At 42.8% G+C, this 27,283-nt stretch overlaps 1 protein-coding gene across 1 annotated transcript in view; it reads right to left on the bottom strand.

Moving 5' to 3' along the window:
• Positions 1–27,283, bottom strand: part of GABRR3 (gamma-aminobutyric acid type A receptor subunit rho3) — a 219,263-nt gene that overhangs the window by 104,459 nt on the left and 87,521 nt on the right. The window contains exons 3-4 of the mRNA XM_063956275.1: positions 9,183–9,250; positions 3,245–3,468 (exon numbers count right to left, since the gene is read on the bottom strand). Coding sequence (XP_063812345.1) covers positions 3,245–3,468; positions 9,183–9,250 — 292 coding nt within the window. The remainder of the gene's footprint in view (positions 1–3,244; positions 3,469–9,182; positions 9,251–27,283) is intronic.

The following is a 27,283-nucleotide window of genomic DNA, read 5'->3' as shown; positions in this document are numbered from 1 at the left end:
CATGACTAGTGGCAGCAGCTTCAGCACGAGGTGGAAGTGGATCTTGATCTTTCCCTATTTTTGGAACCTCAACATTTTTGTTCTCCATATTTCAATAGGCACAACTAAAAGGCACCTCAGGTAAACAATGGAGATGGATGGATACTAGTATACTTATGGATGACAAGTGACTGACGACACAGAGGTAGCTACAGCCGTGGACTACCGTACTGCGTCTGCTAGTATAGAGATGATAATGATATAAAAAATATATATATATCACTACTGCAGGTATATATAATATAATGACGGACCTGCTGGACACTGTCAGCAGACTCCTAAACTACTAGTATGAAGAAGATAGAAAAAAAAACCCCACCACAGGTAGGTATACAATTATGGACGAGCACTGACGACACAGAGGTAGCCACAGCCGTGGACTACCGTACTGCGTCTGCTAGTATAGAGATGATAATGATATAAAAAAAATATATATATATCACTACTGCAGGTATATATAATATAATGACGGACCTGCTGGACACTGTCAGCAGACTCCTAAACTACTAGTATGAAGAAGATAGAAAAAAAAAACCCACCACAGGTAGGTATATAATTATGGACGAGCACTGACGACACAGAGGTAGCCACAGCCGTGGACTACCGTACTGCGTCTGCTAGTATAGAGATGATAATGATATAAAAAATATATATATATCACTACTGCAGGTATATATAATATAATGACGGACCTGCTGGACACTGTCAGCAGACTCCTAAACTACTAGTATGAAGAAGATAGAAAAAAAAAACCCACCACAGGTAGGTATACAATTATGGACGAGCACTGACGACACAGAGGTAGCCACAGACGTGGACTACTGTACTGCGTCTGCTAGTATAGAGATGATAATGATATAAAAAATATATATATATCACTACTGCAGGTATATATAATATAATGACGGACCTGCTGGACACTGTCAGCAGACTCCTAAACTACTAGTATGAAGAAGATAGAAAAAAAAACCCACCACAGGTAGGTATACAATTATGGACGAGCACTGACGACACAGAGGTAGCCACAGCCGTGGACTACCGTACTGCGTCTGCTAGTATAGAGATGATAATGATATAAAAAATATATATATATCACTACTGCAGGTATATATAATATAATGACGGACCTGCTGGACACTGTCAGCAGACTCCTAAACTACTAGTATGAAGAAGATAGAAAAAAAAACCCCACCACAGGTAGGTATACAATTATGGACGAGCACTGACGACACAGAGGTAGCCACAGCCGTGGACTACCGTACTGCGTCTGCTAGTATAGAGATGATAATGATATAAAAAATATATATATATCACTACTGCAGGTATATATAATATAATGACAGACCTGCTGGACACTGTCAGCAGACTCCTAAACTACTAGTATGAAGAAGATAGAAAAAAAAACCCCACCACAGGTAGGTATACAATTATGGACGAGCACTGACGACACAGAGGTAGCTACGGCCGTGGACTACCGTACTGCATCTGCTAGTATAGAGATGATAATGATATAAAAAAAATATATATATCACTACTGCAGGTATATATAATATAATGACGGACCTGCTGGACACTGTCAGCAGACTCCTAAACTACTAGTATGAAGAAGATAGAAAAAAAAACCCCACCACAGGTAGGTATACAATTATGGACGAGCACTGACGACACAAAGGTAGCCACAGCCGTGGACTACCGTACTGCGTCTGCTAGTATAGAGATGATAATGATATAAAAAATATATATATATCACTACTGCAGGTATATATAATATAATGACGGACCTGCTGGACACTGTCAGCAGACTCCTAAACTACTAGTATGAAGAAGATAGAAAAAAAAACCCCACCACAGGTAGGTATACAATTATGGACGAGCACTGACGACACAGAGGTAGCTACGGCCGTGGACTACCGTACTGCGTCTGCTAGTATAGAGATGATAATGATATAAAATATATATATATATATATCACTACTGCAGGTATATATAATATAATGACGGACCTGCTGGACACTGTCAGCAGACTCCTAAACTACTAGTATGAAGAAGATAGAAAAAAAAACCCACCACAGGTAGGTATACAATTATGGACGAGCACTGACGACACAGAGGTAGCCACAGCCGTGGACTACCGTACTGCGTCTGCTAATATAGAGATGATAAAGATGATAGAGATGAACAAAAAAAATATAACACTACTGCAGGTAAATATTTATATAATATAATGAATGACGGACCTGCTGGACACTGTCAGCAGAATGCGTTTATAGAATTAATAAAAAAAACACCACAGGAGTGTTTAACTTTTTCAGGCAGACAATATACTGGTGGTCACTGGTCAGTCACACTGGCAGCAAAAGTGTGCACTGTACTCCTGCTATAACTGCACCCCAGTCTCCCCCACAATTCAGCTGTGTGAGCAGTGAGCACTCAGCACAGTCAGATATACATAGATGATATTATCATGCAGCACACTGAGGCTGAGCACAGATATGGTATGTGACTGTGTATCGTTTTTTTTCAGGCAGAGAACGGATTATATTAAATAATAAATAAAACTGGTGGTGGTCAGTCACTAGTAACTAACTATCAGCAAAACTCTGCACTCTGAGTACTCCTAATGCTCCCCAAAATTACTAAGTAATCAACTCAAGTGTCTCTATCTATTCTAACGGAGAGGACGCCAGCCACGTCCTCTCCCTATCAATCTCAATGCACGTGTGAAAATGGCGGCGACGCGCGGCTCCTTATATAGAATCCGAGTCTCGCGATAGAATACGAGCCTCGCGAGAATCCGACAGCGGGATGATGACGTTCGGGCGCGCTCGGGTTAGCCGAGCAAGGCGGGAAGATCCGAGTCTGCCTCGGACCCGTGTAAAAAGGCTGAAGTTCGGGGGGGTTCGGATTCCGAGGAACCGAACCCGCTCATCTCTAGAAAATAGACAGCACTTAATAGCGTCCATGGTTAAGGAACAAACTCCAGGGAACTGGTAAGCCGGAGTAAAGACAGGACCGGTTTTGTGTGTGAAAGTGGGGCATCTTCTGCCTTCTGGGTCCGTCATTGGGCTATGCGGGCGGAATCATCTACAGCATTGACTATATGGCAGGAGACCGCAAGTCTCTTAATTGGAAAATCGTGCAATGAAAATATACAGTGCAATTGGTACTATAACTGCTAAGTGTTCACAATCTGCAATATTCTTACCTGAGGCTGAATAAGACGTTCCCATCTGGATATACACGGAGCATGATGTTTTCCATTGTTGTATCATGTATAAATGACCTTTTGGAATGGACAAAAAACACATCCGGCACCCAAATCTTTTTTATTAACCTCCCATCGAACGTCATGCTTCTGTTGTTGGTACTTTGGAATGAGAGCCTCTCATCTCTCCAGTAATGTCTGAGGTATAAGGTCATTGTAAAATCCTTGGCAGGCCAACGGAAAAATATGAGGAAAATATAATTACTTGACAATATAAGTGCTACACATGTATAATTATCTGTATTATTATTAATTAAATTCTTTTAATTAAAATCTGCATATTTTAATCAAGAACCTACAGAAATAAACTAGTTTACATGCCCCAAAACAGGTGCATTATTAGTGCTTTTGTAAACCAGTTTCTTTTTTTTATTTCTTTTAATAATAATTATTTTATTGGAAAGTTTCATGAAATAGGACAGAAGAGAGGAGAACAGTAGAAAGAATAGGATCTGGCACAAATACACATCTGAGCAGAACTATAGGAACTGTTCAATCTTCTCATTGAACTGCATTGTGATAATAGTATAGATGAATGACAATACTGAACAAATGCTCATCTCTGAGTACGAGAAGAGGGAAGAAGACAGCTGGTAGGTGGTGGTGGTGGGGGAATATAGCAGGGGGAGGTTGGTATGGATGGAGGGGGGAGTTATAAAATAGAAGCAGTTGATAAAGAGGAATGGCAGGACCGTAGTATGTGAATAAAGGAATGGAAATGTTACGTCTCCAAATAGGCAACCCATGAACCCCAAACACACTGGAATATGTGACGGAGATCATGAAGGATACTAGTTATATGTTTCTACTTGTACACCACCCATCCTTTCTTAATAAAGGCTGAGAGCTCAGGATTTTTCCAATGTGAGCCTATCAAATGTGGAGTGACGGTGAGAATATAGTTAATGAGTTTGCAAGTGCATTTAGGGGTAGTCAGGGATAGGCCTTGGGGGAGATGATATCTTGAGGTAGAACCACCAAATGAATATCTTGAGGAAGAACCAGGAAAAGGTAGAAGGTAGAACTACCAAATATAGGACAGTGTCAGGAGTATCCTAATTTCGCCATCATAGACTTTATGTGGATGGGAAGGTAGTATGCAATCTTGTTAGCACCCTATACCAGCAAAGTAACAATTGATATGAGTTATCCTTGGTATCAGAATCAGCTTTATTGGCCAGGTATACTTGCGTATACTAGGAATTTGTCTTCAGTTTGCTATACAACAGCCAAGTAGGTAACAGATAAGCAGGTGGGGGGGGGGGCAAGTAAAGTCACACAGATAGGTATACCGTAGGGACACAAGTTAGTTACATGTACGTCTAGTCAGTCAATGTTCAGGAGTTCAGCAGGCGGACCGCTTGGGGAAAGAAACTTTTGAGGCTTCTGTTGGACCTGGCAGGGACAGCCCTGTAACGCCTGCCTGAAGGAAGCAAGTTAAACATGCTGTGGCTGGGGTGTAGCTGGTCTTTTACTATCTTCATTGCCCGCTTTTTAGCTCTGGACAGGTACAGGTCCTGGACTGAGGGAAGGTCGGCCCCGATGATCTTCTCTGCGGTTCTGACCACCTTTTGGAGCCTGCATCTGTCCCTCGCGCTGGCGGAGCTGTGCCATACGAGTATCGAGGAGCACAGTACCGACTCCACAATCGCGGAGTAGAAGAGGAGCAGAAGCTTCTGTGGGATGTTGAACTTCCTTAGTTGCCGGAGGAAGAACAACCTCTGCTGCGCTTTCCCAAAAGTGGCGTCAGCGTTGGACCCCCATTTAAGGTCCCGGGAGATTGTGGTCCCTAGAAACTTGAAGGAGTCCACTAGCGATACCACACTGTCAGCAATCGTTAGCGGAGGTGCACTAGATGACTTCTTCCTGAAGTCCACTATCATCTCGACAGTTTTGAGGGGGTTGAGCTCAAGGTTGTTGTGGATGCACCACTGGGCCAGCCGGTCTACTTCCCGTCAATAGGCCGATTCATTCCCGTCCTTGATGAGGCCGATGACGGTGGTGTCATCTGCGAATTTGATGATCCTTACTGATTGCGCCTCTGAGGTACAGTCATTTGTGTACAGGGAGAAGAGCAGGGGTGAGAGGACACAGCCCTGAGGGGCCCCTGTACTAATGGACCGCGCTTGAGAGGTGAATTCCCCCGCTTTCACCACCTGTGTCCTATCTGTCAGGAAGTCTACTATCCAGGAACAGGTAGCTTCTGGGACCCCTAGGTGAAGTAATTTGAGGTGGAGGATGCTGGGGACAATTGTATTGAAGGCCGAGCTGAAATCGACAAACAGGATCCTCGCGTAGGTACCGGGAATGTCTAGGTGCTGTAGAATGTAGTGCAGGCCCAGGTTGACTGCATCCTCGACACACCGATTCGAGCGATAGGCGAACTGCAGGGGGTCCAGTTGGGGGCCAGTCACAGTTTTCAGGTGATTCAAAACCAGACGCTCGAACGTTTTCATGACCACAGACGTCAGTGCTATCGGCCTGTAGTCATTCAGGTTCGTGATAGTGGGTTTCTTGGGGACCGGGACGATAGTAGACCTTTTGAGGCAGGAAGGGACTTTCTGTAGCTCCAGCGATTTGTTGAAGATCTTGGTGAATATGGGGGTGAGCTGACCCGCACATGCTCTTAGGGCAGATGGTGACACTCCGTCAGGACCTGGAGCTTTCCTGGGTTTGGCCCTTTTGAACAATGCCTCCACCTCTTCTTGGGCGACTTGCAGTGCCTGGGGTTGGTCGTCGGTGTTCGGGGCATCGTAGAGGTGATTGTTTGGGTTGCAGGGGACTTCTTTTGCGAACCTGCAATAAAAGTGGTTCAGTGCGTCTGCTAGGTCTTTGTGCATGGTGGTGGACTTCGATGTTTTCCTATAGTTGGTTATGGATTGCATTCCTTTCCATAGAGATACGGGGTCATTGGTGGAGAGATTGTTTGTCAGCTTGTCCGAGAACCGCTTTTTTGCTAGCCTGATTCCTTTAGTCAGAGAGTTCCTAGTACGGTTGTATAGTGCTCTGTCACCGCTGCTATAGGCCTCCTCTTTGGCTCGACGAAGTTGCCTGAGCTGGGCATTGAACCAAGGCTTGTTGTTGTTGTAAATGCGGTAAGTCTTGGTAGGTACACACATGTCCTCACAGTAGCTGATGTAGGATGTGACAGTGTCTGTCAGGTCATTCAGGTCGGTTGCCGAGGCTTCGAAGATCCCCCATTCCGTGCAGTCAAAGCAGGCCTGGAGCTTCATCTTGGCCTCATTGGTCCATTTCTTAACAGTCTTAATGACAGGCTTAACCGCTCCCAGCTTCTGTGTATAGGTAGGGAGTAGGTGGATGAGGCAGTGGTCAGATAGTCCGAGTGCAGCACGCGGGATCAAGGGTGCGACATCGGGTTGTTCGCAATATGGTCGTCCAGCCACGTCTCCGTAAAGCAGAGGACGGATGACCCTGTAATTCCTGACCCTGCTTTGCCCAGAAGGAGGGACAATTCGTCGAACTTGTTTGCCAGTGAGCGCACATTCGAAAGCAGGATTACGGGAAGTGCAGACCGGTGCTCTCGCCGCCGCCACCTCACTAGGGCGCCTGCGCGACAGCCTCTCCTCTGAGCCTAGTTCCTTCTACTAGGGCCGACATGAGGGCCTCCGTCATTCTCTTTCCGGGGCCGGTGATCCAGCCGCCAGTCGCCACCCGGGCTCCGCTCGGTCATCCACTTCGGTGTCCACAACGTCTGCATCCTTGTTACACAGGGCAGCTAGTGCTGCAAGGGCCGCTGATCCGCCCGCCGACGGGCCCGAATGTGTGGTAAGCACCTCGGGAGCGCTCCAACTTAGGAGGACTTTCCTGCTGTATTTGGTCACCGGTGGGGTAGACAAGGGCAGGGGAAAACAAGGGGAAATAGGTATTTTGGCTGAGCTGCGTAGCTCCGAGGCAGCCATCTGCGGAGCCATCTTAGATTGTAATCGCTATAATCGTTGTTGCTGTAACCTATTGCTGCTCCTTAATACAATGGGTATATTTGACACAAGTGATACTGTAAATAAAATAACTGCTTTTTCTGCTGCTGATTTAGTCAAAAGCAGACTTGTGGAGAGGTGTTAGAATCCAATTCCTGTTGTGTAGGTGTGAAAGATCTCAGTGTGAGAGACCTTTGAAGTAGATTTCTTGTGGGGGTAGTGATAACATGTGTCCTTTGGAATGGCTCTTGCAAATTGAAGTGAGCAGTGACCCTTCACTGATTCAGAGCCTGAATATGTTGTATATTAGTTGATTAATGCAAGAAGTCAGTTATTTTTTGCTCAGAGAACAGAGGTGACTGATGTCTAAGTGAGGGGCTGGATGGAGCCAAATATAGGTTGTAGTCCAAAGTACCTTGTCTGGGATGTCCAATGCAGAGCACAGTAGATTCCAAACTAAAGGACTTCCCAGTGGAGAGTTGCAGAGGTTTCAATCTAGTGTGTATCTCAGTGCAGGAATGCAATCCGTTGGTTTTGATCAGATGTCCGCGTAGAGTAGAACAAGTTAAAGGTAAGTCCTTGGATATTTACTATGATTTATAGGTCAGTTGTGGTGAATTTCAGCTGTTTTATGGAGATGATCAGGAGCATGCAAAAGGTGATGCAGCCATCTTGGTGTTACAGATCAAAGAACTGGTAATCTCCTCACATTAACCGATTGGTCCATGTCCAGGGTTACACCTATGTCTTCTCTCCTAAGCAACTGCAACCAGTTGTTGAATTTAGTTTTGCTGTTCTAAAGGTGGAATATTGATAGAATGCCCAGGGTGGTAGGTTAAAGGGTTTTTGAAGCACCAAAAATTCAAGAAAAGGGAGAAACTTAATATGAGAGTACATAGGCTAGAGATAGCTTTGGTGTCCATGGCCGGGTGGAAAGCTGGGTTATACCAGAAGGAGACCAATCTAGAAAGTTTGATTATAAGCTTCTCAGTACATACACCATACGCCCAAATTTAGAGTGTAAAGTAGATTGTAGGTGGGAGATGCGCTAGATGTGGCCTATGATTGGAGTCCATCTAGAATTGACAGTAGGGAAGCGAACATACCCAAGAGGGAAGCCTTCACCTTCTCCTACATCCTAGAAGCATGTGCCAAAATGGCTTGCATAAGGTCAGTAATTAGATAATATTTTTGTAAGAGGGGACTCGCACTGTGATTGTTTGGAAAACATAAAGCAGTCTGAGCAATATTTTCTTCTTTATTACTGCAGGCCTACTGAGCCAGGAGAAGTGGATTCCAAGTCTGTAGATCCTTTTTTAAAGAGTCGATTAGCTGAGGGAAGTTGGCTAAATACGCCAAAATGTTTGGTCAGGAAAATTCCTAAGTCGTCTGTCAGACGTTGTTGGTCTTCTTGAGATATATTTTGCTCCAGGGTCTCAGTCTTGTTAGGATTCATTTTGAAATAAGAGTAGTGGTTGAAAGGTTCTAATTCACTCAAGACAGGGGCAGGAACATGTGTAGCTTTGTTATCATGAGGAGGACATCATCCAGATAGAGGGCAGGTTTGTGATCACAATTATCAAGAAGAAGCGACAAGGAGCAACTGTTGGCCAGTACAGATGAAGCTGGGTTAAAATATAATGCAGCTACACCTTTAAGGAAAGTGCCCAGTCAAGTCAAGGACTTAGAGCATTGTAAATCCTTAAAACTCAGTTAAAGATCAATTCCACATCAAGGACCACCACCAAAGTGTGTGCGGCTGTCCTATTACCCGCATATATATATTAAATGTATTGCTTTCCAATATCTTTGAGGTGCTCAACTTGTCATTGGTCCCGGGTGGCAAGTTGCTGTCCTTGTGTTTTTTTTTTGTTTTGTTTTTTGCGTTATTAACATTTTTTACTTAAAAAATAAATGATTAGGTATAATTTGTAACTTACCATATCGACTTCTGAGATGCTGTCTATACTTTCTATCTGTACATCGATGCCAACAGGAATTGCAGAACCTTAGAAACATCAAAGACAAAATCTGGTTGGAAAAGCGATAATAATGAAAAGCAATAATAATGATTCTTTTCCTTTAGTTCTAGATCTTTAACACACTTTGGTGCACTTTAACTGATTACATTGTATTAGTGATGTACACCGGACATTTTTCGGGTTTTGTGTTTTGGTTTTGGATTCGGTTCCGCGGCCGTGTTTTTGATTCGGACGCGTTTTGGCAAAACCTCCCTGAAAATTTTTTGTCGGATTCGGGTGTGTTTTGGATTCGGGTGTTTTTTTTACAAAAAAAACTCAAAAACAGCTTAAATAATAGAATTTGGGGGTCATTTTGATCCCATAGTATTATTAACCTCAATAACCATAATTTCCACTCATTTCCAGTCTATTCTGAACCACTCACACCTCACAATATTATTTTTAGTCCTAAAATTTGCACCGAGGTCGCTGGATACTAAGCTAAGCGACCCAAGTGGCCGACACAAACATCTGGCCCATCTAGGAGTGGCATTGCAATGTCAGACAGGATGACAGATTTAAAAAATAGTCCCCAAACAGCACATGATGTAAAGAAAAAAAGAGGTGCACCAAGGTCGCTGGATGGCTAAGCTAAGCGACCCAAGTGGTCGACACAAACACCTGGCCCATCTAGGAGTGGCACTGCAGTGTCAGACAGGATGGCAGATTTAAAAAATAGTCCCCAAACAGCACATGATGCAAAGAAAAAAAGAGGTGCAATGAGGTAGCTGTGTGACTAAGCTAAGCGACCCAAGTGGCCGACACAAACACCTGGCCCATCTAGGAGTGGCACTGCAGTGTCAGACAGGATGGCACTTCAAAAAATAGTCCCCAAACAGCACATGATGCAAAGAAAAAAAGAGGTGCACCAAGGTCACTGGATGGCTAAGCTAAGCGACCCAAGTGGCCGACACAAACACCTGGCCCATCTAGAAGTGGCACTGCAGTGTCAGACAGGATGGCAGATTTAAAAAATAGTCCCCAAACAGCACATGATGCAAAGAAAAGAAGAGGTGCACCAAGGTCGCTGGATGGCTAAGCTAAGCGACCCAAGTGGCCGACACAAACACCTGGCCCATCTAGGAGTGGCACTGCAGTTTTCTAGTGAGAGGATGAGTGCTTCCATCCTCATGTGAATCTGAACCACTTGCCATGAACATAGGCCAGGGCCTCAGCCGTTCCTTGCCACTCCGTGTCGTAAATGGCATATTGGCAAGTTTACGCTTCTCATCAGACGCTTTTAATTTTGATTTTTGGGTCATTTTACTGAACTTTTGTTTTTTGGGATTTTACATGCTCTCTACTATGACATTGGGCATCGGCCTTGGCAGATGACGTTGATGGCATTTCATCGTCTCGGCCATGACTAGTGGCAGCAGCTTCAGCACGATGTAGAAGTGGATCTTGATCTTTCCCTATTTTACCCTCCACATTTTTGTTCTCCATTTTTTAATGTGTGGAATTATATGCCAGTAATATATCAATAGCAATGGCCTACTGTACCGTACTGCTATATATTATATACTGGTGGTCAGCACAATTATGCACTGTCCTCCTACTATATATACCGTGCACAACTTAAATGCACCACAGGTATGGATGGATAGTATACTTGATGACACAGAGGTAGGTAGAGCAGTGGACTACTGTACCGTACTGCTATATATTATATACTGGTGGTCAGCAAAATTATGCACTGTTCTCCTACTATATATACTGCGCAACAACTTAAATACACCACAGGTATGGATGGATAGTATACTTGACGACACAGAGGTAGGTAGAGCAGTGGACTACTGTACCGTACTGCTATATATTATATACTGGTGGTCAGCACAATTATGCACTGTCTTCCTACTATATATACTGCGCACAACTTAAATGCACCACAGGTATGGATGGATAGTATACTTGACGACACAGAGGTAGGTAGAGCAGTGGACTACTGTACTGTACTGATATAATACTGGTGGTCACTGGTCAGCAAAATTCTGCACTGTCCTCCTATACTACAATGCAGCACAGATATGGAGCGTTTTTCAGGCAGAGAACGTAGATATTTTCAGCACACTGAGCACAGATATTTGCAAGCGCACTGAGCACAGATATTTGCAGCACACTGAGCACAGATATTTGCAGCACACTGAACACAACTGAGAGAACACTGCACGTCCTCTCCCTATAATCTCCAATGCACGAGTGAAAATGGCGGCGGCGACGCGCGGCTCCTTATATAGAAAACGAATCTCACGAGAATACGACAGCGGGATGATGACGTTCAGGCGCGCTCAGGTTAACCGAGCAAGGCGGGAGGATCCGAGTCTGCCTCGGAACCGTGTAAAATGGGTGAAGTTCGGGGGGGGGGGGGTTCGAATTCCGAGGAACCGAACCTGCTCATCACTACACCATTTTCCTTAATGATCCATTTATATATTATTAGGGCTTCTACTATATTTCCACAGGGAATACATTAGGGTGTAGAGATGGATCTTGATCCAGAGGCACCAACAGGGTAAAGCTTTAGACTGTCCCAGAATGCATTGCAGGGCCTCCTCTATAACCCCGCCTCCAGGCATTGTGAGCTCAGTTTTAGAGTTGGTGCCTGCATGAAGCAGGTCACTTAACAGGGGGGCTGCGCAATGCAGCCCTGAAAAAGCTTTTTAGAAGACTTCAAGGGCTGCAGCACTTCATATGTCAATGTGACATGCTGTGCTGCGGCTCCACCTCCCTAGCGGCGTCGCATACTCCTGCTGGCTCTGTTCCCGGGTACTTGCGGCGGAGGCGCTCCGGTTCCTAGGCACACCACCGCAGAGGCTCATCTGGATCGCGTGGCTGCTACTAAGAAAGGAGGTAAGAGGGTCCCCCAGGAAGTACCTGCCATTAAATTGCGTTCCGGTAGCGGTTTAAGGAGACAAACCGCGACGCTGGCGTTGACACTGTGACACTCAGGGACCCCACTATATCCACCAGAGCATGGGAGCACAGGTCGGATAGTAAAATAGCCACTTTAATAAGGCTTCATAGTACCCGGTGGTGAGGACCAGCACAGGGGAAAAGGCACTTGACCTGCAGCCCCTCCCCCAGCTCTGGGCGCCATCTACTGCTGGTGTTCCCGCCCTGGAGCTGCCTCACACTCTCCCTCACTCCCTTACTGAGACGCTGGGCGCCATTTTCTAAAATAGATGCAACTGGTCTCCGGGACTGCAGGGCAAGGTCTCCTTTGTAAACCCGCCTGTACATCAGCGCCATGGTTTTACAAACACTTAAGTATTCTACATGTCAATAATAAGACAGCGTTAGTTAAAGACAAGTGTACCTGTGCCAGAATACAGTATATTGGGGGTCATTCCGAGTTGTTCGCTCGTTGCCGATTTTTGCAACGGAGCGATTAAGGCAAAAATGCGCATGCGCATGGTACCTAGTGCGCATGCGCTAAGTATTTTAGCACAAAACTTAGTAGATTTACTCACGTCCGAACAAAGAATTTTCATCGTTGAAGTGATCGGAGTGTGATTGACAGGAAGTGGGTGGTTCTGGGCGGAAACTGACGTTTTCTGGGAGTGTGCGGAAAAACGCAGGCATGCCAGAATAAAAGGCGGGAGTGTCTGGAGAAACGGGGGAGTGGCTGGCCGAACGCAGGGCATGTTTGGGACGTCAAACCAGGAACGAAATGGGCTGAGCTGATCGCAATGTAGGAGTAAGTCTCGAGCTACTCAGAAACTGCTAAGAAATTTCTATTCGCAATTCTGCTAATCTTTCGTTCGCAATTCTGCTGAGCTAAGATTCACTCCCAGAGGGCGGCGGCCTAGCATGTGCAATGCTGCTAAAATCTGCTAGCGAACGAACAACTCGGAATGAGGGCCATTGGGGGTAATTCCAAGTTGATCGCAGCAGGAAATTTTTTAGCAGTTGGGCAAAACCATGTGCACTGCAGGGGGGGCAGATATAATATTTGCAGAGAGAGTTAGAGTTGGGTGGGTTATTTTGTTTCTGTGCAGGGTAAATACTGGCTGCTTTATTTTTACACTGCATTCTAGATTGCAGATTGAACTCACCACACCCAAATCTATCTCTCTCTGCACATGTTATATCTGCCCCCCCCCCCCCCTGCAGTGCACATGGTTTTGCCCAACTGCTAAAAAATTTCCTGCTGCGATCAACTTGGAATTACCCCCATTGTACGAGTATTCTGATATATACATCCGGTCTCAGATACAACTGTGACTTACTACAGACACGTTATGCCGTATTCACAAACATTTTTGGAGCATAAAATGCAGAAGGCCCATTTCAGTAAATGTTTTAAGTAAATTCAAACCTTCAGCTCCCCATGTATCAAGCTCTCATAGTGTTCTGTAGTGTACTTCACTCTGGGGATCACAGATGCAGAAGACTAGATAAGTAACCGTCCCGCAAACCTACAACCTAGGGTAGCATTATGTTTTTAGCTCCAGCGGCACAGCAGACTTTGGGTACTGTGACACATTCAGTGATTTCTCAGCAGTTTCCCTCCTCTTATATGGGGAAAAGCTGTGATAACCCGTTATTTCCTGAAAAAAACCACTGGAAAAAGCGGTTGTGGTATTATTTACAGACAGTCATAATGTCAACATTCCTAATAAAAACATAAGAATGTCAAGATGGTCATAATCTCTACATTGACCATGTTGACATTCATTATGTAGATACTGAAGACACGCTGACATATTAGAATATATCGTCCCTAGTGGCCTAGCGGTCGCTTACCTGCTGATTACAGCTGCAGCCGCTCCAGTCCCAGTGGTCATGTGACCATCACTTCTAGAACTATGATCCTCCAGCATTCCAGTATGTATTCTTTATCTATCTCTAATCCCTACCAGTAACCCAAATCCGCCCTCTAATGTTTAACCCTAACCACATGCACAGCCTATCTCTAACCTGCCCCCTGTTGCCTAACCCTAACCTACCCCAAGTGTCTAAACGTAACCCTCCTGTCCCACAGCCTAACCTTAATGTCCACATTCTGACAACATTTTGAGAATGTCAGCATCATAACTGGCAACATTATGAATGCCGCTATTGTAAATACTGACCTAATGACTATATCCCATAAAAGGCAATTACAGCTGCTTGATAAATAGATCCCTTATTCGTACTGATGGTAAAAACAGAGCTTCTTCATGGGATATTTACTAATTAGTGCTAAGCCCTTTTTCTGCAAAAAAAAAAAAAAAGGGGGGGGGGCGGTTATTACTGTTTTTGGCAATTGACTAAACTGTTTACTGGGTTCCTGCAGAGAATCTAAGGTTTCTCATGCAGTCCCCTCATTTTTAGAAGTTACTGAGTTCCCATAGGAAATTACAGGGATCATGGTAGGTGGTCATTTTACAAAACTGCCATAAGCAGACTTATCACAGTTTTTGAAGCAAATATAACATAATCTCTAGACACATAGATGGGCAAGAGGCTCACAAATTTTAAATTTTAGATCGTAAGGGATGTCTTTGGTCACTTGCAATGGTAACCCCCTTTGTATTGCTGCAGTACAAAACTTTAGTTACCCTGCACTAATATATTCTAGGTACATACAGTATAACCCTAAGACTGTAGTGGTCTCAGAGCACAGATAACACTTTACAAAAATACTTTCAACTGTATTTAAAAAGTGTAGAGTACCCAGTCTTCTCTAGAGAGATCAGAGATTTCTACAGTATCCAGAAAAGTTCTACAGCTTGTGTTAGGTTGTAGGTTAAGCGTAGGATTAGTGGCAGTATTAAAACTATTCAGGACTTGGGCCATTGTCTGGGCTTTTTTTACACTAGTGTTTTAATTTAATCTAATAGATCATAGGATTCTTAAAGAGGAGACGCCTCTCTATAAACAAGAGAGGGTATATTTACTGAAATGCAGGTTTTTAGAAGTGGAGATGTTGCTCATAGCCACCAATCAGATTCTAGTTATTATCTTTTAGAACGTGCTGGATACATGATAAGTAGAATCTGATTTGTTGCTATGGGCAACATCTCCACTTCTAAAAACTTGCACTTCAGTAAATATACCCCGAGGTCTCTTAGGACCTGTCCTGGGCAATCTTCATGACTAGAAATCAGCAGCACTAGCCAGCGCTACATTAGGTTATTTAGTAACTACAGCAGTATAAATTAGTACTCATAATAAAAAGGAGATTTATGGTAGACTTACCATGGTTAAATCTCTTTCTGAGATTTAACCATGGTAAGTCTACCATAAACCTCCTTTTCTGCAGCGGGGTACACTGTGTTCCACAGGGAATACATCGGGGATGTCCTAAAGCAGTTCCTCAAGGGAGGGGACGCGCCTTAGCGGGTATGAGAACCCGGCGTCCAAAGGAAGCATCCTGGGAGGTGGAAGTATCAAAGGCATAGAACCCAATGAACGTGTTCACTGAGGGGGTGGTCTTCAGTATGCCGACTGTCGGGATACCAGCGCACAGTATACCGGCGCCGGAATCCCGACAGCCGACATACTGACACTTTTTCTCCCTCGTGGGGGTCCACGACCCCCCTGGAGGGAAAATAAAATAGCGTGGCGCACATAGCGCGCCACTGTGCCCGCAAGGGGCTCATTTGCGATCACCACGCTGTCGGTATGCCGGCGGTCGGGCTCCCAGCGCCGGTATGCTGGTCGCCGGGAGCCCGGCCGCCGGCATACCATACTACACCCCACTGAGGACCACGTAGGCACCTTGCAGAAATGTTCTGCGGACGCGGAACGGCGGGCCGCCCAAGAGGGTCCAACAGACCGAGTTAAATGGGCTTTAATAGCAGCAGGAGCTGGAGGTCCAGCCTGTGCATAAGATTGTGCAATCACCATTCTAATCCATCTGGCCAAGGTTTGCTTAGTCGCAGGCCAGGTACGTTTGTGAAAACCAAAAAGTACAAAAAGGGAATCTGACCTCCTGATAGAGGCAGTCCTTTCCACGTATATACGGAGAGCCCGTACAACATCCAAAGACCGCTCTTTGGAGGACAAACCAGAAGAGATGAAGGCCGGAACCACAATCTTGGTTAAGGTGAAAAAGATAACACCACCTTAGGCAAATAACCAGGGTCAGTTCACAGTGAAATATCAGAAAGGGTGGACAACTGGACAAAACACCTAGGTCTAACATCCTCCCAGCAGAGGCAATAGCCATTAAAAACAGGACCTTGACCGTGAGCCATTTAAGGTCCACTGACTCAAGAGGTTCAAATGGAGACTCTTGCAGGGCATTCAGAACAACAGACCGATCCCATGGAGCCACAGGAGGGACATAGGGAGGCTGAATCCGTAAAACACCCTGAGTGAAAGTATGAACGTCAGGAATAGAGCAATTTTTCTCTGAAACCAAACCGACAAGGCAGAAATATGAACCTTGAGGGAGGCCAGACGAAGGCCTAAGCCCAGGCTTTATCGCAAAAAAGTCAGAAGACTGGAAGTACTGAATTTGTAAGCATCGTAATTCTTACCAGCACAACAGGTGAGGTAAGAATTATAGACCCTATAATTAATCCGCGTAGATGCTGGTTTGCAGGCCTTCAGCATAGTTTGGATTACTGCCTCGGAGAATCCTTTGACCCTCAGGAGTAAAGCTTCAAGAGCCATGCCGTCAAAGCCAGTCTGGCCAGGTCTGGATAGACACAAGGGCCCTGAACGAGGAGGTTTGAGCATTGAGGAAGTAGAAGAGGACGCTCTATTGATAGACCCTGCAGGTCTGAGAACCAATGCTGACTTGGCCATGCTGGAGCAACTAGAAGTAGTATTCCTCCTCCTTGTTTGAACCATAGTACCCTGGGCAGGAGTGACACTGGAGGGAACATGTAGGGCAGCCGAAAGTTCCATGGAATTGCCATAACGTCCATGAACGCTGCTTGAGGATCCCTGGTTCTTGATCCGAAGACCGGAACTTTGTGAAAGTGTCGAGACGCCATCAGGTCTACATCTGGTAGGCCCCACTTGTTCACTATGAGTTGAAAGACTTCCTAATGAAGACTCCACTCTCCAGTGTGCACGTCCTGACGACTGAGGAAATCACCTTCCCAGTTGAGGACTCCCGGAATGAACACTGCCGATATTGTTGGCAGATGGCGTTCCGCCCAACTAAGGATTTTTGATACTTCCATCATTGCCATGCGGCTTCGAGTGCCGCCTTGATGGTTTATGTATGCCACCGTGATGGCGTTGTCTGACCATACTTGAACAGGCCTGTATTGTATCAGAGGCTGGGCGAGAGACAAAACATTGAACACTGCCCGCAATTCCAGAATGTTTATCGAGAGGAGTGATTCCTCCATGGTCCACCGACCCTGGAAAGAGTGTTGTTCCAACACCACGCACCAACCCCTCAGACTGGCGTCTGTAGTCAGTAGGACCCAGTTGGGGATCCAGAAGGGACGTCCCCTGCTCAACTGCTGGTCCTGTAGCCACCAGGTCAGCGACAGGCGAACCTCCGGAGTCACAGAGATCATGTGAAACCTGATCCGATGAGGCAGGTCATCCCACTTGAAAAGGATTAACCTCTGTGGAGGGCAGGAATGGAATTGAGCGTACTCTACCATGTCGAAAGCTGACACCATGAGGCCTAGTACTTGCATCACCGAGTGTACCAACATTCTTGGGCGAGAGAGGAAGTATCTGATCCTGTCCTGAAGTTTCAGGACCTTCTCTGGAGATGGAAACAGCCATTGACTGTGTATGTCCGGTAGTGCCCCCAGGTGCACCATGCTCCGAGCAGGGACCAGCGAGGACTTCTTCCAGTTGATGAGCCACCCGTGGGCTTGTAGGAAGTTTACCGTCAGTTGTAGATGACGGAGGAGGACATCATGGGAGTTTGCCAGAATCATCCAATCGTCTAGTTACGGCAGGAACCTGACTCACTGGCGACGGAGATGAGCCGTCATCATGGCCATAACCTTGGTGAAGATCCAAGGGGCCATTGTCAGTCCAAACGGCAGAGCCTGGAATTGATAGTGAAGGTTGCCAATAGCAAACCACAGACATAGCTGATGCGATATGGCAATAGGCATATGCAGGTAAGCATCTTGTATAACCATATAGTCTCAGGGTCCATGTCCAGCTCAATTGTGCAGTGTTTCCATGCAGAACTTGGACACTCTCACAAACTAGTTCAGTGATTTGAAGTTGAGACTAAGCCAGAAAGACCCATCAAGTTTCGGGACTAGAAACAGGGTTGAGTAGTATCCTATGCCTCTCTGGGACAGAGGTACCGGCACTACCACTCCTGTATCCAGGAAGGAACGCACAAGCATCAGTAGAGCTTGCGCCTTTAACGGATCTGAAGGGATAACCGATGTGCAGAACTGGCGAGGGGGACGTCTCTGGGAAGAGACTGCGTACCTGTGAGAGACAACTTCTCGCACCCATGCGTCTGAAGTGGTCATTAACCAGACCTGGATGAATCGTAGAAGTCAGCCCCCCACCCTGGGATCCCCCAGGGGGAGGCCTGTCCCATCATACAGCAGGCTTGTCATGAGAAGCAGGCTGACGATCAGCCCAGGAACGTTAGGCCTTGGGCTTAGTGGTTCTTGGGAGCACGAGACAATCTTGGGTATGCCTGACCTTCGCTTTGCCTTAAGGCCGAAAGCAGGGAAAAGTGGTACCTTTTGCCTTCTGTGCAGAAGGAATAGCATTTGGGAGAAAGGCAGTCATAGTAGCCGCCGATTCAGAACCAATTTTTAATTAGGTCTTCCCCAAATAAGATGTCCCCTATAAACAGAGTTTTAATTACCCTCTGACGTGTGAACATATCAGTTTGCTTAACCACAGTAGGGAAATCCTCTTATCATCAGTGATTTGTAGGATTTGCTTCCCAGTAACCACAAGGGCAGTGGTATCATTCAGCAATGGAAAATCCTTGTCAGGAACACCTAATATAGGGACTGACAGGACAGCATGGTCCCCCTCTCTTCAGATAAAATATCAGAGAGATTATTGGATAGGGAGGAGGAAGCAGCCCGCTCAGAAGACCCAGCGATACGAGAGTGACCTGGAATAGGGTTTTGCCTGACCAAAGAATGAGTCATATGCTACATTCCGTGAGGCAAAATTTTCCCGCCCAAAGCGGAGTAACCACGGGGACATCAGTGACTGTAATGTTACAGGAGGTCCCATAAGGGGCATAAAGCGTTCAACTAGAGAACCCAGTAGGTTTGAGAACGCAGCCCAGGTTGGCTCCTGACTGATTACAGGAGCTGCAGACTGACTGGGATATGTATGAGACATAGCACATAGACCATCACACAAAACTTCCCCTCAGGTAAATCCGTTGCGCATGCTCTGCAGGATGCAGGAGCGTCCCCAGATGTACTGCCCTACATGTTAAACATTATACACAAATGCAACAGAGAGCTGTTTAGTACGATGAAGCCAGACAGAGTACAAATCCTAATTTAAAGGAATAAACAGAACAGGACAACTGTCCCTAACTGTTATTTTTTCGGCGCTGATATCAATTAGTGATTAATTAATAGTGCATCAAAAGCAGCTGAGTAAGACAACTAGCTAGGTTGCCAACTATATAGAAACAGAGATAAAGTGTATACTCAGCGCTATATGTACACTGTATTTAGTTAAACTATAGTGTGCAGTCTGTCATATAGAATAATTGACTCAGTAGAACTAAAAAGATACGTATAAATGAATTCTTTATCCAATATCATTAAAAATGACACATTTCAAACAAACAAGCAGCATATAATTAGCAACAAATAATTAATAAGTATTAATGATAATTAATATAGCATACAATATGGTGGACTTTCTTTGTTATAATGCCGTATAAAATTGAAATACACTGGCGTCCCAGTGTTTAATAAAATGTCCCGCAAGGAATAATCACAGCCTTGTAATGGTGAGCTTTTATATAAATTGGTGTATAGTTACCCATGTGCTGGTTCCTGAGAATTTAAATGAACAGGGTCCGTTTGAATATCTGTGCACATATAAGGGTATGTATTTAGTTGAGCTGATTATAGCTGGTTTAGAAACTGCCGTGTAATATCTACGGCTGTACTCCGGGCAAATGGAGATTCTTGATAGCCTGTATATAGGACTCCAAAGAACTCGCTTCCTCGTCACGGGTGTTAGACCTCACTGTGGAGGCCAGCAGCAGTCACTCAGTGCGGGTGAACAGAGTCCCGGATGTCTACAGCACAACACAGCCGCCGGCTGAAGCGCCCGGCGTTTACCAGGCCGTGATGGATTGTGGCTGTGAGAAGCCGTATGCAGGATCAATCAGCGGGTATAGCCGAACAACTGGGCCGCTTCGAAGAGGAGTACATCTGGAGCGGCCCATATAGAAAGAACCTGGTCCTCTATGGCCGTTACATAGACGATTTATTTATTATTTGGAATGGAGGGGCACAATTAGCACAAGAATTTGTTAAATTTCTAAATGATAATAATTATAATTTGAAGTTCACTCATAATTTTGATTTATACACTACTCACTTTCTAGATATCACATTAACTATTAATAATAATAAAATCATTTCAACAAATTACGTAAAACCAGTAGGGGCAGGAAATTACCTTCATTATTCAAGTGGTCATTATAAACCATGGATAAGAAACATCCCAAAGAATCAAATTATCAGAGTAAGACGCAATTGTTCGGAAGATCTAGCCTTCCAATCACAAGTTGAAATCCTCTTACATCAATTTAAAGAGAGGGGTTATCCACCACATATATCCCGGATGTCTACAGCACAACACAGAAATCGATGTCAGTGCTCCAGCTGAAAGCCGCCGGCTGAAGCGCCCGGCGTTTACCAGGCCGTGATGGATTGTGGCTGTGAGAAGCCGTATGCAGGATCAATCAGCGGGTATTGCCGAACAACTGGACATAGAAAGTGGGCGTCAACGCGTTTCGTCTCCTTGGCAACCGGAGACTTCCTCAAGACGGATACCTCCTCTCTATTCGATCACATATTTATACCCTTTCTAATGAGATTACTTGTAACAGCTGAATCTGTTTAATAAGCTAAAATATTTAAATTGTATGCCGCACACATTGAAGAGTTATTATTTGTAATTAGAACTATTATTATCACACAATTGATACTATATCAACCATCTACTGAGTCAATCTAAAAGAATTTATACATTAATGGGTATATTCTTAATTTGAACTAAATTACCATCATTTCTGTCTATTAGTCAAACATCAAATTCAGACATGCATTTCTATGTTGCATATATTATTAACTAAACAACTCTCTCTTCATTATAAACAAGAGTCTTTGAACATAATATACTCCCACACAGAATAATAAATATTTAGATCTTAATAGTATTCAAATTTACTTGTGTACAAATAATATACTGATTATAGTTATAGACATTAATACATAACTATATAGAAAAAGATTATAGACTTTTATCTTAGATTGATTCATTAATTCCACATAACTATCATAGAAATCCGTATTGATGAGCAGATTCAGATATAGGATAACCACGAGTAGAATAACTTAAGCTAAGTATCCCATTATGAGATTTATATATTATATATTTCAAATTTTATTTTTAACCAGTTTTCAATAATAGATATATGAACCTAACACCATTTAAAGATAATTGCTATTATCGTGATCATAATTGCTTTCTGTTCCAGTTTAGACATCGTTCATAGTTTTTAGATCTTATCAGAGACTATCTTAATATATCGCTGAGGAAATATTCTGAAAGAAAAGGGCTAAGGAAGGGGATCTAAATAAATCAAAGGGGGAATCTGAAAAAAAAAAGAGAAGAAGAAGGGGGGAGGATACAGAAAATATCCAACCTAACCTATCTTGTTTATGACAATATATACATATGAATATAGGAATGGGGGGAGATTAATCTAAACAGGAATAGTCCAAGGCTTCATTGAGGCCATTAGGGTGTAGGGTGTCTAACTTGAAGATCCATGAGGATTCTCAAATGCACAATTTTCTAAACCTATCACCCCCTCTTTTTGTACAGGAGAATTGTTCCAAACCAACAATGCTGAGAAGGGATGGATCACCATTATGTACCTTAGAAAAATGACGAGATACACTATGAGTCTGTAGTTTCTTGATAATATTTAGTCTATGCTCTCTGAATCTAGATTTCAAAGACCTTGTAGTTCTGCCTACATATTGAAGGGAGCAGGGACACTGTAACAAATATACACAATATTCTGTATCACAATTAATGAATTGTTTAATTGTAAAAGTATTACCATTAGTTATAGATCTAACATTTGTAGTTTTATTTAACATGTATTTACATGTCAAACAGACTTGTTTGTTACATCTAAAACTACCCGGTGGTCTGTTTGGTAACCATGAGGAATTTACAGTGGTGTCAAGAGGTTTTAGGTAGCTGGGAGCCAGCATCTCTTTTAAATTCGTATTTCTCCTAAAGATAACCCTCGGTTTATCTGTTAAACATTTATTTAGAATAGAATCTTGTTTAATCAACTCAAAATTGTCAAGAACAATCTTTTTTATGTCTTTAGATTTATTGTTATACTTGGAAATAAATTTCAACGAGTCTACTATGGGTGTATCTTTAATCTTAGTCTTAGATTCTTTTTTTGCTATTGTGACTGAAGGAACTTTGTTAGTTGTCTCTACATCTGAATTATTTCTCATAAGAGAGTTGGCAAACCTTTTAGACTCCTCCAATATATGTGGTGGATAACCCCTCTCTTTAAATTGATGTAAGAGGATTTCAACTTGTGATTGGAAGGCTAGATCTTCCGAACAATTGCGTCTTACTCTGATAATTTGATTCTTTGGGATGTTTCTTATCCATGGTTTATAATGACCACTTGAATAATGAAGGTAATTTCCTGCCCCTACTGGTTTTACGTAATTTGTTGAAATGATTTTATTATTATTAATAGTTAATGTGATATCTAGAAAGTGAGTAGTGTATAAATCAAAATTATGAGTGAACTTCAAATTATAATTATTATCATTTAGAAATTTAACAAATTCTTGTGCTAATTGTGCCCCTCCATTCCAAATAATAAATAAATCGTCTATGTAACGGCCATAGAGGACCAGGTTCTCTCTATATGGGCCGCTCCAGATGTACTCCTCTTCGAAGCGGCCCATATAGAGGTTGGCAAAACTGGGTGCAAACCTGGTCCCCATGGCCGTTCCAAGACGCTGTAAATAATAACAATCTTCAAACAAAAAATAATTATGTGTCAAAATATAAAGAATAGCTTCCAAAACAAAATCACGTCGGCCAGGTTTCATAACGGGATCTTCATCTAGATAATATTTAACAGAGTCGATCCCTTTTGCATGTGGTATATTAGTGTAGAGGGATTGGACATCTAAGGTTAGAAATCCCCAACCTTCAGTCCAATCCCTCCCCACTGTTTGTTGTAATATATAATGAGTATCTTTAATATGGGATTTTAAAGTGGCCACGTGACCCTGTAAATGAAAGTCAACAAAGTGAGATAAATTAGAAGAAAGTGAATCCACTCCCGAAATAATAGGTCTCCCTGGTGGATGTGACAAATCTTTATGTATTTTAGGTAAGTGATAAAAAATTGGAGTGATGGGGTGTGTGGGTAACAAAAAATAAAACTCATCTTCTGAGATCACAGCTTCATCTTTAGCTATTTGTAATATACTTTTTAATTCTGACAAAAAGGGTTTACTGGGATTAGTTTTTAGAAGTGTATAATATTCTATATCTTTTAGCTGTCTATGAGCTTCTGCTACATAGTCATCCCTGGATTGTAAAACTATTCCTCCCCCTTTATCTGCCTGTTTTATCACCAGTAAGGGGTCATCCTTCAAAATTTTGATAGCTTCTCTCTCTTTTTTATTAAGATTTTGCATATGGTAAACCATAGACCTTCTCTTATTTCTATCTGTTTTTGTGCATAATGACTTAAAATCTTTTAATGTTTTATTGTAAAAAACACTAATGGCAGCACTTTTCTGATTCAAAGGAAAAAAGTTAGATTTCTTTTTAAATTTTGGACATGGTGATTCAGAATTTAGATTAGAGACATCAAATAACATCAATTCTGTATTATCAGCATCATTGTTCTCTTGAAGCAATTCCTCTAATGTAAGAAGACTAGCTTTATCAAATTCATCTAAAACGATAGGGGACAACTCCTCATTTGGATGAGTTTTTTCTAATTTTTTGATAGCAAAAAATCTCTTTCTACAAAGATCTCTCGTGAATTTATTTAGATCTACAAACAACTCAAAAATATTGGGTTCTTTACTTGGAACAAAACTTAAACCTTTTTTTAGCAGTAATATCTGATCATTGGTTAAACTTTTGGATGTAAGGTTGTAAATTCCTTTGCTGTCTATCTGTGCTTCGTTTTTCTTAGATCTCTTTCCTCCACCTCTGCATCCTCGTTTTCTCTGGCCCTTTTTGGTGTATGGTTTGATAGTGTTTTGTAAGGATTTGGATGGTGATATGTGTTCTGCCTGGGAAAATCCCCTGGAGGAACACCTGAAATTTCATCAGATATATGTCTATCCTGATAGTCTCCACGATATCTATTTCCTAATCTGGAAGTATTGTGTTGTTTATACGAAAAGTTTCTTTTTGGTGAATAAGTACCTATTTCTGGTTTAGGTTGTGTTCTAGTCCATACAGGTCTGGATACATACTCACTAGAATGATTGGTAACAAATCTCTCTGGCTTGGTTTTTTGTTTATTGTATGTTCTGATCTTATTCATTTTGTAGTCTTCTTGATCTCTAAACCATTTCTTTTTTTTAGTGTACAACAGATCTTTCTCAAACTTTTCTACTCTATCATTTATTTGCTCATCTCTTTCTTTAAAGATGGGTTTTTCTTTAAATCTTAACATAGCATCCTTAACTTTTTCAATTTTGTTTACTGTATTATCAACTCTTTCATTTCTATAATTAACAAGGAGTTTCATTAGTGAAAGGGAACATTGATCCAAGATTTCATCCCATTGTTTTTGTAGGGTAGGGTTATCATTAATTGATAAATGCTTAAAAACCCTCCAACCTCTTGGGACGATCTTGGCATCAATGTATCTCTGCAATGAAACACTGTCCCACCAATTACGCATCTCCTCTTTTAGGAGATCCTCTAATTGGTAGCAGAGTTTGTTCATATCAGGATCTGTTTGAATATTTTCTTTATCTGCTTCATATGAAAAGGTGGATAAATATAGATCCCGCCTCCCTTTTCTATCATGATAACTTCTAAATTTTGCCATGTCAGACTGCACACACTAAAATCCAAATGATATATATAATATATATGATGATAAATTTAAAATTATTGTGTATATATTAAACTTATAGCAGCCAGGAATTAGCAATGTACAAATAGAAATTTAAAGGAATAAACAGAACAGGACAACTGTCCTTAACTGTTATTTTTCCGGCGCTGATATCAATTAGTGATTAATTAATAGTGCATCAAAAGCAGCTGAGTAAGACAACTAGCTAGGTTGCCAACTATATAGAAACAGAGATAAAGTGTATACTCAGCGCTATATGTACACTGTATTTAGTTAAACTATAGTGTGCAGTCTGTCATATAGAATAATTGACTCAGTAGAACTAAAAAGATACGTATAAATGAATTCTTTATCCAATATCATTAAAAATGACACATTTCAAACAAACAAGCAGCATATAATTAGCAACAAATAATTAATAAGTATTAATGATAATTAATATAGCATACAATATGGTGGACTTTCTTTGTTATAATGCCGTATAAAATTGAAATACACTGGCGTCCCAGTGTTTAGTAAAATGTCCCGCAAGGAATAATCACAGCCTTGTAATGGTGAGCTTTTATATAAATTGGTGTATAGTTACCCATGTGCTGGTTCCTGAGAATTTAAATGAACAGGGTCCGTTTGAATATCTGTGCACATATAAGGGTATGTATTTAGTTGAGCTGATTATAGCTGGTTTAGAAACTGCCGTGTAATATCTACGGCTGTACTCCGGGCAAATGGAGATTCTTGATAGCCTGTATATAGGATTTCAAAGAACTCGCTTCCTCGTCACGGGTGTTAGACCTCACTGCGGAGGCCAGCAGCATTCTCTCAGTGCGGGTGAACAGAGTCCCGGATGTCTACAGCACAACACAGCCGCCGGCTGAAGCGCCCGGCGTTTACCAGGCCGTGATGGATTGTGGCTGTGAGAAGCCGTATGCAGGATCAATCAGCGGGTATAGCCGAACAACTGGGCCGCTTCGAAGAGGAGTACATCTGGAGCGGCCCATATAGAAAGAACCTGGTCCTCTATGGCCGTTACATAGACGATTTATTTATTATTTGGAATGGAGGGGCACAATTAGCACAAGAATTTGTTAAATTTCTAAATGATAATAATTATAATTTGAAGTTCACTTATAATTTTGATTTATACACTACTCACTTTCTAGATATCACATTAACTATTAATAATAATAAAATCATTTCAACAAATTACGTAAAACCAGTAGGGGCAGGAAATTACCTTCATTATTCAAGTGGTCATTATAAACCATGGATAAGAAACATCCCAAAGAATCAAATTATCAGAGTAAGATGCAATTGTTCGGAAGATCTAGCCTTCCAATCACAAGTTGAAATCCTCTTACATCAATTTAAAGAGAGGGGTTATCCACCACATATATTCCGGATGTCTACAGCACAACACAGAAATCGATGTCAGTGCTCCAGCTGAAAGCCGCCGGCTGAAGCGCCCGGCGTTTACCAGGCCGTGATGGATTGTGGCTGTGAGAAGCCGTATGCAGGATCAATCAGCGGGTATTGCCGAACAACTGGACATAGAAAGTGGGCGTCAACGCGTTTCGTCTCCTTGGCAACCGGAGACTTCCTCAAGACGGATACCTCCTCTCTATTCGATCACATATTTATACCCTTTCTAATGAGATTACTTGTAACAGCTGAATCTGTTTAATAAGCTAAAATATTTAAATTGTATGCCGCACACATTGAAGAGTTATTATTTGTAATTAGAACTATTATTATCACACAATTG

Source organism: Pseudophryne corroboree, chromosome 2 (assembly GCF_028390025.1).
Source record: "Pseudophryne corroboree isolate aPseCor3 chromosome 2, aPseCor3.hap2, whole genome shotgun sequence".
Lineage (NCBI taxonomy): Eukaryota > Metazoa > Chordata > Amphibia > Anura > Myobatrachidae > Pseudophryne > Pseudophryne corroboree.
The sequence above is the reverse complement of the archived record's forward strand: the minus strand, read 5'-3'. Positions and strand labels throughout refer to the sequence as shown.